At 47.3% G+C, this 13,294-nt stretch overlaps 1 protein-coding gene across 2 annotated transcripts in view; it reads right to left on the reverse strand.

Annotated features, from left to right (window-relative positions):
- The window catches only part of VAV1 (vav guanine nucleotide exchange factor 1), a 95,929-nt gene that overhangs the window by 11,751 nt on the left and 70,884 nt on the right, over positions 1-13,294 (reverse strand). For both annotated transcript variants that reach the window (XM_060252051.1, XM_060252050.1), the window contains exons 18-21: positions 9,049-9,068; positions 6,170-6,215; positions 5,590-5,726; positions 4,131-4,196 (exon numbers count right to left, since the gene is read on the reverse strand). In XM_060252051.1, the coding sequence (XP_060108034.1) occupies positions 4,131-4,196; positions 5,590-5,726; positions 6,170-6,215; positions 9,049-9,068 (269 nt within the window). The remainder of the gene's footprint in view (positions 1-4,130; positions 4,197-5,589; positions 5,727-6,169; positions 6,216-9,048; positions 9,069-13,294) is intronic.

The raw sequence follows: 13,294 nt of genomic DNA on the forward strand, positions 1-13,294 counted from the left end.
ACCTGCTAGAATGGCCTTGGGTCATCCAGAGCTCTCTTATCTGGGAGAACCGGGTTTGATTCCCCACTCCTCCACTTGCACCTGCTGGAATGGCCTTGGGTCAGCCAGAGCTCTCTTATCTGGGAGAACCGGGTTGGATTCCCAACTCCTCCACTTGGACCTGCTGGAATGGCCTTGGGTTAGCCATAGCTCTCTTATCTGGGAGAACCAGGTTTGATTCCCCACTCCTCCACTTGCAGCTGCTGGAATGGCCTTGGGTCAGCCAGAGCTCTTTTATCTGGGAGAACCGGGTTGGATTCCCAACTCCTCCACTTGGACCTGCTGGAATGGCCTTGGGTTAGCCATAGCTCTCTTATCTGGGAGAACCAGGTTTGATTCCCCACTCCTCCACTTGCAGCTGCTGAAATGGCCTTGGGTCAGCCATTGCTCTCTTATCTGGGAGAACCGGGTTTGATTCCCCACTCCTCCACTTGCAGCTGCTGAAATGGCCTTGGGTCAGCCATTGCTCTCTTATCTGGAGAACCGGGTTTGATTCCCCACTCCTCCACTTGCAGCTGCTGGAATGGCCTTGGGTCAGCCAGAGCTCTCTTATCTGGGAGAACCGGGTTTGATTCCCCCCTCCTCCACTTGCAGCTGCTGGAATGGCCTTGGGTCTGCCAGAGTTCTCTTATCTGGGAGAACCGGGTTTGATTCCCCACTCCTCCACTTGCAGCTGCTGGAATGGCCTTGGGTCAGCCATAGGTCTCTTATCTGGGAGAACCGGGTTGGATTCCCCACTCCTCCACTTGCAGCTGCTGGGATGGCCTTGGGTCAGCCATAGGTCTCTTATCTGGGAGAACCGGGTTGGATTCCCCACTCCTCCACTTGCAGCTGCTGGGATGGCCTTGGGTCAGCCAGAGCTCTCTTATCTGGGAGAACCGGGTTTGATTCCCCACTCCTCCACTTGCACCTGCTGGAATGGCCTTGGGTCTGCCAGAGTTCTCTTATCTGGGAGAACCGGGTTTGATTCCCTACTCCTCCACTTGCAGCTGCTGGAATGGCCTTGGGTCAGCCATAGGTCTCTTATCTGGGAGAACCGGGTTGGATTCCCCACTCCTCCACTTGCAGCTGCTGGGATGGCCTTGGGTCAGCCATAGGTCTCTTATCTGGGAGAACCGGGTTGGATTCCCCACTCCTCCACTTGCAGCTGCTGGGATGGCCTTGGGTCAGCCATAGCTCTTGGAAGAGTTGTCCTTGAAATGGCAGCTTTGGGGAGAGCTCTATCAGCCCCACCCACCTCACAGGGTGTTCTTGGGGAGGAAGATAAGGAGATTGTAGGCCACTCTGAGATTCAGAGTGAAGGGTGGGGTATAAATCCAATATCTTCTTCTTCTGAGCATGATGACGACTAAATTCTGGGACTTCAAAAGCAAAAGACCTAGAAAGCGAAGATCCCCAGCCTCTTCTGAGTAGCAGACGCCTTTCAAATTCTGACACAAGGTGATGGGCGCACCTACAAAATGGCAGCCACAGGAGGCGGAGCCAACCACAAAACATCAGGGAGCGAGGTTATCCACAACTCTCGCTGTAGCTCTTCTGTTCAACAGAATGCTTTTTAACATGAATATAATATCCCAACGTGACAGCGGAAGCAACTTTTAAAAAATCTGCACACCCCACCAAATCTCCAACAGCCAATCAGAAGCCCTGCTGGGCTACAGGCCCACCTGGCCCCGCCCATTTTCTAAAAATGCTTGTTGGACACCAGGAACAGACCCTTGATGGCAAGCGCCATCGTATGGGGGGTTGCAACTTGCAAGGGAATTTCTCTCTGACTCAGCTGCGAGACTCTAAATGTTCCCCTCCCAAAACAATGGCAGGCATCTCTGTCATGCAACACCAAAATGAAACTAATGTGTTATGCGCTGGCAAGTGGCTTCCCACATACGGCAGCCCTGTGAATTAATTACCTTAATTAGGGTTGCCAAGTCCAGTTCAAGAAATATCTGGGGACTTTGGGGGTGGAGCCAGGAGACATTGGGGGTGGAGCCAGGAGCAAGGTTGTGACAAGCAAAGTTGAACTCCGAAGGGAGTTCTGGCCATCGCATTTCAAGGGACCGCACACCTTTTAAATGCCTTCCCCCATTGGAAATAATAAAGGATAGGGGCACCTTTTTGGAGGCTCATAGAATTGGACCCCTTGGCCCAATCTTTTTGAAACTTGGAGGGCATCTTGGGGAGAGGCACTGGATGCTATGTTGAAAATTTGATGCCTCTACCTCAACAAACAGCCCCCCCAGACCCCCAGATAACCATAGATCAATTCTCCATTATACCCTTTAGGAATCGGTTTTCATAGGGAATAATGGAGTGCCCAGAAGACGTTTCCCTCCCCCCCCCCCGGCTTTCTGATGACCCTGAAGCGGGGGGGGGGGAGGCCCTCCAACCAGGGGACGCCCTGCCCCCAGCTGGGGATTAAACCCAAAGAAAAACCGTGACAAAATAACAAATACGATCATAAATTCACTTGTAATTATTAATGTATGAAACGTCAAAGTATTTGATTGTCACGATCCCTTTCAACGATTAGTATTTTGAGGTAAGTACATATAATTCATTTACGAAACGCTTCTAAGCACAATTACATCAGAACAAATCGTTTAAAGTCCTTAGTGCTACAAAGTGCGTGTCAGTCGAAGTCCCTGCGCAGATTTTTCTTCCAAAAGGAATAGATCTGAAGATTCCCCGATGTCCCTCTAAACTATTCTGATGTAATTGTGCTTAGACGCGTTTTGCAAATGAATTATATGTACTTACCTCAAAATACTAATCGTTGAAATGGATCGTGACAATCAAATACTTTGACGTTTCATACATTAATAATTACAAGTGAATTTATGATCGTATTCATTGTTTTGTCACGGTTTTCCCTTGGGTTCTCAGCCTACTCCGTGATTCTCTCTTTTGTATTTCCCACCCCACCCCCCAGCTGGGGACTGGCTGCCCTATTTTGTGAACAGCTTTGCAAACTGAGGACCCTCAAGGCTTCCTTGACTGATTACGGGGATTCCTTGATCAGGGGTGGGATTCTAGAAGGAGCTCCTTTGCATATTGGGCCACACGCCCCTGATGTAGCCAATCCTCCTGGAACTTACACGGCTCTTTTTTGTAAGCTCTTGGAGGAGTGGCTACATTACTGGGGTGTGGCCTAATATTCAAAGGAGCTCTTGCTAGAATCCCACCCCTGTCCTTGATTAAGAAACAGGCATTCTTATGCATGCTCACACACAGCCTTTTTTTGTAGCAGGGACACCTTTGCATATTAAGCCACACCCCCTGATGTAGCCAATCTTGCATTGGAGAAAGTCCAGAAAAGGGCAACTAGAATGATTAAATGGCTGGAACACTTTCCCTATGAAGAAAGGTTGAAACGCTTGGGACTCTTTAGCTTGGAGAAACGTCGACTGCAGGGTGACATGATAGAGGTTTACAAGATAATGCATGGGATGGAGAAAGTAGAGAAAGAAGTACTTTTCTCCCTTTTTCACAATACAAGAACTCGTGGGCATTCGTTGAAATTGCTGAGCAGACAGGTTAAAACGGATAAAAGGAAGTACTTCTTCACCCAAAGGGTGATTAACATGTGGAATTCACTGCCACAGGAGGTGGTGGCAGCCACAAGCATGGCCACCTTCAAGAGGGGTTTAGATAGAAATATGGAGCAGAGGTCCATCAGTGGCTATTAGCCAGAGTGTGTGTGTGTGTGTATATATATGAAAAAAAGAGCCTTGTAAGCTGTTGGAGGATTGGCTATATCAGTGGGGTGTAGCCTAATATGCAAAGGAGCTCTTGCTAGAATTCCACCCTTGTTCTTGATTAAGGAATGGGCATTCTTATGCATGCTCACATGCACACACACACACAGGGCTTTTTCTGTAGCAGGAACTCCTTTGCATATTAGGCCACACCCCCTGATGTCGCCAATCCTCCAAGAGCTTACAGGACTCTGCTTACAGGGCCTATTGTGTGCTCCAGGAGGACTGGCTCCATCAGGGGTGTGTGGCCTAATATGCAAAGGAGTTGCTGCTAGAAAAAAAGCCCTGCACACTCACACACACACACACAAATCCCACCAGAGTAGCCCTACTCACACAGATGTACGGCTTTACTTTCTTGCAAGGGAACCAGCCGGTCTCATTGGTGGACGTGTTTCTGCCCTGCAGGGAGGAAGCAAAAATCAAAACATCAAGCAAAGGGTCAGACAAGCGACATTTAAAAGATTATTAAACCTCTGCATGTTTCTTGAGAGAGGACAGGAACTGTTCTAGAACTCCGCTCATGTGGTGATCCGGTTGAAGAGGAGGTTTGCACACGTGGCGCAAGGGAGGCTGGTTTGCATTGGAACTCTCTCTCTCTCACACACACACTGCTGTATCTATTAAACAACAAAGATGGGAACACAACTGATGCTGTGGCAAAGTTTTTGCAGGCTGCTCTTCTTATGAACATATATGAACATATGAAGCTGCCTTATACTGAATAAGACCCTCGGTCCATCAAAGTCAGTATTGTCTACTCAGACTGGCAGCGGCTCTCCAGGGTCTCAAGCGGAGGTTTTTCACACCTATTTGCCTGGACCCTTTTTAGTTGGAGATGCCGGGGATTGAACCTGGGGCCTTCTGCTTGCCAAGCAGATGCTCTACCACTGAGCCACCGTCCCTCCCCATTATACACAGTAATGTATTGTAATTTAAATTTGTATTAAACAGATTGACTTTTGACTTATTCGTGTGCCAATTTTAGACCCTTTAAAAATGTTCTTTTATCTTGACTCATGTTGACGTGTTTTATCTATTTGTATGCATATGTGTGTCAGTAGTAATGTCCCAGTAGTAATGTATATCTGTGAGAGCTGGACCATAAGGAAGGCCGAGCGAAGAAGAATAGATGCTTTTGAGCTGTGGTGCTGGAGAAGACTCTTGAGAGTCCCTTGGACTGCAAGAAGATCCAATCAGTCAGTCCTAAGGGAAATCCACCCAGACTGTTCCCTGGAAGGTCAGATGCTGAAGCTGAAGCTCCAATCCTTTGGCCACCCAATGAGAAGGGAGCACTCCCTGGAGAAGACCCTGATGCTGGGAAAGACAGAAGGCAAAAGGAGAAAGGGATGGCAAAAGAGGAGATGGCTGGACAGTGTTACTGATGTAACTAACACTAATCTGAGCAGACTTTGGAGGATGGTGGAAGACAGGAGGGCCTGGTGTGACTTTGTCCATGGGGTCGCAAAGAGTTGGACTTGACTGTGCGACTGAACAACAAATAGATGTGTGTACATCTATTTCCCCCCCTCTCTTTTATCTCTCCATAATGCCAATAAAAGTAACTGAACAATCACACACACACACACACACCCCTTCAGGTGATGCAGAAAACAGTTTTGTGGCAGGCTAGAAGCCTTTGGGAGCCACTGCTTGCTTCTCCAGATACCCGAATCACGAAAGCTCTTTTCTGCTGACAGTAGCATTGACTCGCTCTGTGTATTCCGCCTAAGGTTAGGCCCTGTGAAAAAGGCTGACTACAAAGAACCAAAATGAATAAAAGCCAAGCACTCACCTGCCACCACAGCTGCTCTGCCTCAGCCTTGGTGACTTCCACGATATCTCCTACGTTGAGTTTCAGCGGGGGCCCGAATGCCATGGGAGGGGGAGGCACACCGTGATACCCTTGGCAGGCCTCCAACTTGGGCAGTCCTGGAAAGCAAAGCAAAGCTGCAGAGTCTGAGGTGAACCCGGGGGCAGCCAGTTGTAGCATGAGAGGTGATATGTAGCATGTGAGCCTTTCTGGGTAAGGAGGAAGAACATGGATACCAAAACGCTTGAGACTCTTTAGTGTGGAGGAACGTCGACTGAGGGGTGACATGATCGAGGTTGACAAGATTCTGCATGGGATGGAGAAGGTAGAGGAAGAAGTCCTTTTCTCCCTTTCTCACAATACGAGAATTCCTGGGCGCTCCATGAAATTGCTGAGCAGTTGGGTTAGAACGGATAAAAGGAAGTCCTCCTTCACCCAGAGGGTACCCATCTCCGTCCACCCACATATTGTAATGCTTCAGCCTGCGGGCGGAATGGCAGCCATCTTGTCACCAGCCATGCCAGCTAGGAAACAGGATAGCCAGCGACTAGCTGCAACTCACCCAATTCAGGGTTTCTTCTGTCCTGCGTGTGCCGGTTGTGCTTATTCTGCAAAGGGAAGACAGGGAGTCTAGTTTGGGTAAGAAGCGTGCAGCAAGGTAGGCACAATCTCGAGCCCTGGGTTTCAGAAAGATACACTGTATGAAATGTGCCTTTGCACATTTTACCTATACAACATGGACAGCTATATGAGGCTTAAAACCTGACTGGTAATTATGGCCCCTGAGCTCAACACACCGATCACTGGCTACGATGTCACATGTAAAAGGTGGAGTTTCATGTGACATGGAGTTCCACAGTCCTTTTGCTTTCGCAGAATAGGTTTCCATGGAAAGACCAGCAGGAGGAGGAGAGGGGCTTTTTAACCCCTATCCCCCTTGCCATTCCTCCCTTCCTCATGAAAAACATAGTCACCTAGGGATGCCAGCCTCCAGGTGGGACCTGGGGATCCCCTGGAATTACAGCTCATCTCTAGACTATAGAGATCAGTTCCCCTGGAGAAAAGGGCTGCTTTGGAGGCGGGACTCTATGACGTTATGCCCCACTGAGGTGCCTGTTCTCTCCAGGCTCCACCCCAAAGTCTCCAGGGAGTTTCCCAACCTGCAGCTTCAAACGGAGTGCTCAAAAAATTATTTAACAAGACAAAAGCCCTGGAAGACAATGAAACTCTCAGAAAGACGCTGAAGTCTCTTGCTCCTGAGGTCCCTTTCCCAATGATCTTTCCAGCAGAAGAAAGGTCTTTTTCAAGGGCTGGGATTTCCTCCTCAACCACAATTTACACAGAACAGTAAAGCCTTCCACAGCTAAAGAAGTTACAGTTACCTACAGTTTAAGAAGTTGAACATGAGTCATCAGTGTGATGCGGCGGCTGAAAAGGCCACTGCGATTTTGGGCTGTATCAATGGAAGTCTAGTGTCCAGATCACGTTAAGTGATGGTATCGCTTTACTCTGCTCTGATAAGACCTCACCTGGAGTATTGTGCTCAGTTTTGGGCACCACATTTTAAGAAGGATATAGACAAGCTGGAAGAGGTCCAGAGGAGGGCGACGAAGATGGTGAGGAGTCTGGAGATCAAGTCCTATGAGAAAGGTTGAAGGAGCTGGGGATGTTTAGCCTGGAGAGAAGGCGGCTGAGAGGTGATAGGATCATCATCTTCAAGTACTTGAAGGGCTGTCATCTAGAGGATGGGGTGGAATTGTTTTCTGTGGCCCCAGAAGGTAGAACCAGAACCAATGGGTTGAAATTAAATCAAAAGAGTTTCCGGCTCAACATTAGGAAGAACTTCCTGACCGTTAGAGCGATTCCTCAGTGGAACAGGCTTCCTCGGGAGGTGGCGGGCTCTCCTTCCTTTAAACAGAGGCTGGATGGCCATCTGACAGCAATGAAGATCCTATGAATTTGGGGTAGGTATTTGTGGGTTTCCTGCATTGTGCAGGAGGTGGACTAGATGACCCTGGAGGTCCCTTCCAACTCTATGATTCTAGGATTCTAAGTTACTACCAGTTTGAGAACTGGCAAGCCAATGCCAATCGTCGGGCAAGGGACCTCAGGAGCAAGAGACTTCAGCGGCTTTCTGAGAGTTTTATTGTCTTCCAGAGCTTTTGTCTTGTTAATTCCTTTTGTTTTGTAGTGTGCACTTGTTTAGTGAGATGTGAATTGAGAAATTTACCAGTACTTTGCTACTACTGGAGACATAGGATTTGAACATTTTCTACTGCTGGAGATATATTAATAGAGTAACTGCATACAACTTTGTATTTACTGTCGCATATATAACATATACATTTCACTGTGATCTAAGCTATTGAATTGAATGAAAAGTTCAGAAATCTGCACCTTCCCATCTGTAAGGGAGCGAATGGTGATGGAAAGATGAGAGCAAAGCAGGTTCTGGAAACATCCAGGTGGAAGTGACAAAAGGAAATCAGGAAGAAGACAAGGCCATGGGAATGCCCCCTAAGCCCCCACCCCACTGAAGTGTGAGAACCGGGGCAGAGTATTGTGGAACTCTCTGTCTGGGGCAGTGATGCTGTGTATTCTTGGGGGGCCACAGTGGGAGGGCTTCTAGTGTCCTGGCCCCACTGATGGACCTCCTGATGGCACCTGGATTATTTGGCCACTGTGCAACACAGAGTGTTGGACTGGATGGGCCACTGGCCTGATCCAACATGGCTTCTCTTATGTTCTTATGTGACACAGAGTGTTGGACTGGGTAGGCCACTGGCCTGATCCAACATGGCTTCTCTTAAGTTCTTATGTCTGGAACAGTGATGATCTGTATTCTTGGTGCTTGGGGGCGGGGAAACAGTGAGAGGGCTTCTAGTGTCCTGGCCCCACTGCCAGACCTCCTGATGGCACCTGGGTTTTTTGGCCACTGTGTGACACAGAGGCCGTTTTCCCACTGACCTTACTCCGGAGCGACGTCCCTCTTCACCACGTAGCGTCTGCGCGGATTTCCCACCAACTGCTGCGCACAACCAGGAAGTGCTGCGGCTTTTGCGTCGCAGATGTAAACCGCTAAAAACCAGTTTACATCTGCGACGCAAAAGCCACGGCTCTTCCTGGTTGTGCGCAGCAGTTGGTGGGAAATCCGCGCAGACGCTGCGCGGTGAAGAAGGACGTCACTCCGGAGTAAGGTTAGTGGGAAAATGGCCAGAGTGTTGGACTGGATGGGTCATTGGCCTGATCCAACACGTCTTCTCTTATGTTCTTAGATTAAATCACCCTGGGGAAGCAACCTCTGTCTTGCAAATCTTCCCCCCCCCCCCAAAAAATAATTATCCTTAACTGGCAAGGCAGTTGCTTTTTGTTTTTTCCTGTTCAGTTCAATACCGTTAACAATATTTTAACCTTCTTTGAAAAAGAAAATGTTTTGTTTACCTTTTTCGTAGACCCAGATTCTGCAAGGAAGAGAAAAGAAGAAAATATTTCAGTAATTCCAGGTGAAGAAAAGAGGTGGGGATTCGAAAGGAATGGGTAAAACCACCCGCGTTCCCTCTAAGCTAAGTTAGTGTGAGCTAGCTTACAGTTTCTTAGCCTCCGGCTCACCCATTGTTGTCTTAGTTCAGGAAGGAGGGCCCCAGAGCACAATAATTTATGCATTAGCTCATAACTATAATGCCACTAGCTCAGAATTTTTGCTCACAAGACTCCGCAGCTTAGAAGGAGTATTGACTGGGACCAGTATTAACTGGGCCAGTTTGGTGTAGTGGTTAAGTATGCGGACTCTTATCTGGGAGAACTGGGTTTGATTCCCCACTCCTCCACTTGCAGCAGCTGGAATGGCCTTAAGAACATAAGAGAAGCCATGTTGGATCAGGCCAATGGCCCATCCAGTCCAACACTCTGTATCACACAGTGGCCAATATATGTGTGTGTGTACACACACACACACACACACACACACACATATATACTGTGGCTAATAGCCACTGATGGATCTCTGCTCCATATTTTTATCCAATCCCCTCTTAAAGCTTGCTATGCTTGTAGCCGCCACCACCTCCTGTGGCAGTGAATTCCACATGTTAATCACCCTTTGGGTGAAGAAGTACGTCCTTTTATCCATTCTAACCCGACTGCTCAGCAATTTCATTAAATGCCCACGAGTTCTTGTATTGTGAGAAAGGGAGAAAAGAACTTCTTTCTCTACCTTCTCCATCCCATGCATAATTTTGTAAACCTCTATCATGTCACCCCGCAATCAACGTTTCTCCAAGCTAAAGAGCCCCAAGCGTTTTAACCTTTCTTCATAGGGAAAGTGTTCCAAACCTTTAATCATTCGAGTTGCCCTTTTCTGGACTTTCTCCAATGCTATAATATCTTTTTTGAGATGCGGTGACCAGAATTGTACAGAGTATTCCAAATGAAACCACACCATCGATTTATACAGGGGCATTATGATACTGGCTGATTTGTTTTCAATTCCCTTCCTAATAATTCCAAGCATGGTGTTTGCCTTTTTTATTGCAATCACACACTGTCTTGACATTTTCAGTGAGTTATCTACCACGATCCCAAGATCTCTCTCTTGGTCAGTCTCTGCCAGTTCACACCCCATCAACTTGTATTTGTAGCTGGGATTCTTGGCCCCAATATGCATTATTTTGCACTTGGCCACATTGAACCTCATCTGCCACGTTGACGCCCACTCAGCCAGCCTCAACAGATCCCTTTGGAGTGCCTCACAAACCTCCCTGGTTCTCACCACCCTGAACAATTTAGTGTCATCTGCAAACTTGGCCACTTCACTGCTTACTCCCAATTCCAAATCATTAATGAATAAGCTAAAGAGCATGGGACCCAGTACTGATCCCTGCGGCACCCCACTGCTTACTGTCCTCCACTGCAAAGACTGCCCATTTATACTCACTCTCTGCTTCCTATTAATTAGCCAGTTTTTGATCTACAAGGGGACCTGTCCTTTTACTCCATGACTCTTGAGCTTACTAAGGAGCCTCTGATGAGGAACTGTATCAAAAGCTTTCTGAAGTCAAGGTAAACAACATCTATAGGGTCTCCTTTGTCCACATGTTTGTTCACCCCCTCAAAGAAATGTAACAGGTTAGTGAGGCAAGATCTTCCCTTACAGAACCCATGCTGAGTCTTCCCCAATAACTTGTGTTCATCAATGTGCCTACTCATTCTGTCCTTGATAATGGTTTCTACCAACTTTCCTGGAATAGAAGTCAGACTGACAGGCCTGTAATTTCCCGGATCTCCTCTGGAACCCTTTTTAAAGATGGGGGTGACATTTGCTTCCTTCTAGTCCTCAGGAACAGAGGCAGATTCCAATGAAAGATTACAGATTCTTGTCAGGAGATCCACGAGTTCAACTTTGAGTTCTTTCAGAACTCTTGGATGTATGCCATCCGGACCTGGTCACTTACTAGTTTTTAATTCATCTATCAGTTGTAGAACCTCCCCTCTTGTCACCTCAATCTGGCTCAGGTCTTTCAACACCCCTTCCAAAATAAGTGGTTCTGGAGCGGGCAAACACTTCTCATCTTATATAATAATAATAATAATAGATTTTATTTATATCCCGCCCTCCCCGCCTAGGCGGCTCAGGGCGGCTAACAACATTTCACACAGTTAACATAAATAGGTAAAACTTTAAGTTTAACAATTAAAAAGAAATTAGAAATAAAAACCAGTTGATTAAGTTAAAATACATAATTCAAATTACATTAAATATATCTGGCAGCAATAAAATTGTTTGGCGCTGGTTCTGCCAGTTTAGGTAGTTCCATAATCGTATTATAGATGGCGGTTCTTTATTCTTAGCAACTCAGCAGTCGATATCAGCATAGGCTTGTCTGAAGAGGGCGGTCTTGCAGGCCCTGCGGAACTGGTCAAGGTTCCGCAGGGCCCGCACTTCCTCCGGAAGTTGGTTCCACAGTGCAGGAGCCGCGGCTGAAAAGGCCCATGTTCTGGTGTTTTGAAGTTTGACCTCTCTCGGCCCAGGGATGGTCACTTTATTTTTACCCATTGACCTCAGTGCCCTCTGGGGTTCATATGGGGAGAGACGGTCCCTTAGGTAGGCTGGTCCTCGGCCAGAGTGAAGACGGAGGCAAAAAATGCATTCAGCTTCTCAGCCATTTCCCTATCCTCCTTCAGTAATCCTTTTACCACTTTGTCATCCAAGGGCCCCACTGCCTCCCTGGCTGGTTTCCTGCTTCTAAGATATTTGAAGAAATTTTTATTGTTGATCTTTATGTTTTTTGCAATATGCTTCTCATAGTCCCTTTTTGCCTGCCTGATCACACTCTTGCATTTGATTTGCCACAGCCTGTGTTCCCTTTTATTAATCTCACTTAGACTAGCTTTCCACCGCTTAAAGGAGTCCTTCTTACCTTTTACAGCTTCCATTACTTTGTTTGTTAACCATGCAGGCCTTTTCTTATACCTGTTTGTGCCTTTCCTAACTTGTGGTATATATATCATATGAGCTTCTAGGATTGTAGTTTTAAATAGCCTCCAAGCTTCCCCAAGGGTTTTGACTGTATTTACCTTTCCTTTCAGTTTCCTCTTCACATGCCTCCTCTTCTCAGAGAATTTACCCCTTTTAAAGTTAAACGTGGTTGCTTTTTGGGCCCTCCATTTCGACCCAAAGCATTTCTAGAAGGGAATCTAATTCTCTGACCTCAGTCTTACTGGACTGTATACCCTCTCTGACATACAGAGCCACCCCACCTCCAACCCTTCCCTCCCTATCCTTCCGATATAACTTATATTCAGGAATCACCATGCCCCACTGATTCTCATCATTCCACCACGTTTCTGAAATTCCCACAATGTCTATGTTTTCCCCCAACACTAAACAGTCCAACTCACCAATTTTACTTCGAACACTTCTAGCATTTGTATACAAACATCTATAATTTCCCAGGCAAGTTAGGCCTGCAACCTTCCTTCTGCCACCTCGAGACTTTGGCAGACACTCCATACTGTTTGTCACCATCTCAGTGGACAACTCTGATCCATTACCCGGTAGAAAAGTAAGAGCTAACCCTTCATCGCTTTGAGATGAGTCCTCCCGAACCAGAGACATTTCATCTCCTGCCGGCTTTCCCCCAAGATTTAGTTTAAAAATTGCTCTGCCACCTTTTTGATTTTAAGCGCCAGCAGCTTGGTTCCATCTGGGGACAAGTGGAGACCGTCTCTTTTGTACAGCTCCCACTTGTTCCAGAAAGCATCCCAGTGCCTAAGAAACTTAAATCCTTCCTCCCTACACCATCATCTCATCCACACGTTGAGACTCTAATTTGTGCCTGTCTCTCCAGCCCTGCACGTGGAACAGGTAGCACTTCTGAGAAGGCTACCTTGGAGGTCCTGGCCTTAAGTCTCCTGACTAGCAGCCTAAATTTTTCCTCTAGGACCTCACAACTGCATTTCCCCACATCGTTGGTGCCAACATGCACCACGACCACTGGCTCCTCCCCAGCACTGTCTAACAGCCGATCTACAACACGCGTAATGTCCGCTACCTTCGCACCAGGCAGGCAAGTCACCATACAGTCAGAACACAGTTTTGCCACCCAGCTGTCTACTTGCCTAAGGATCGAATCACCAGCTACCAAGACCCACCCCCTCCCTGCCCAGGGATGGTTCCTTGGCATGAAAG

The sequence above is a fragment of the Heteronotia binoei genome, chromosome 13, assembly GCF_032191835.1.
Source record: "Heteronotia binoei isolate CCM8104 ecotype False Entrance Well chromosome 13, APGP_CSIRO_Hbin_v1, whole genome shotgun sequence".
Taxonomy (NCBI): Eukaryota; Metazoa; Chordata; class Lepidosauria; order Squamata; family Gekkonidae; genus Heteronotia; species Heteronotia binoei.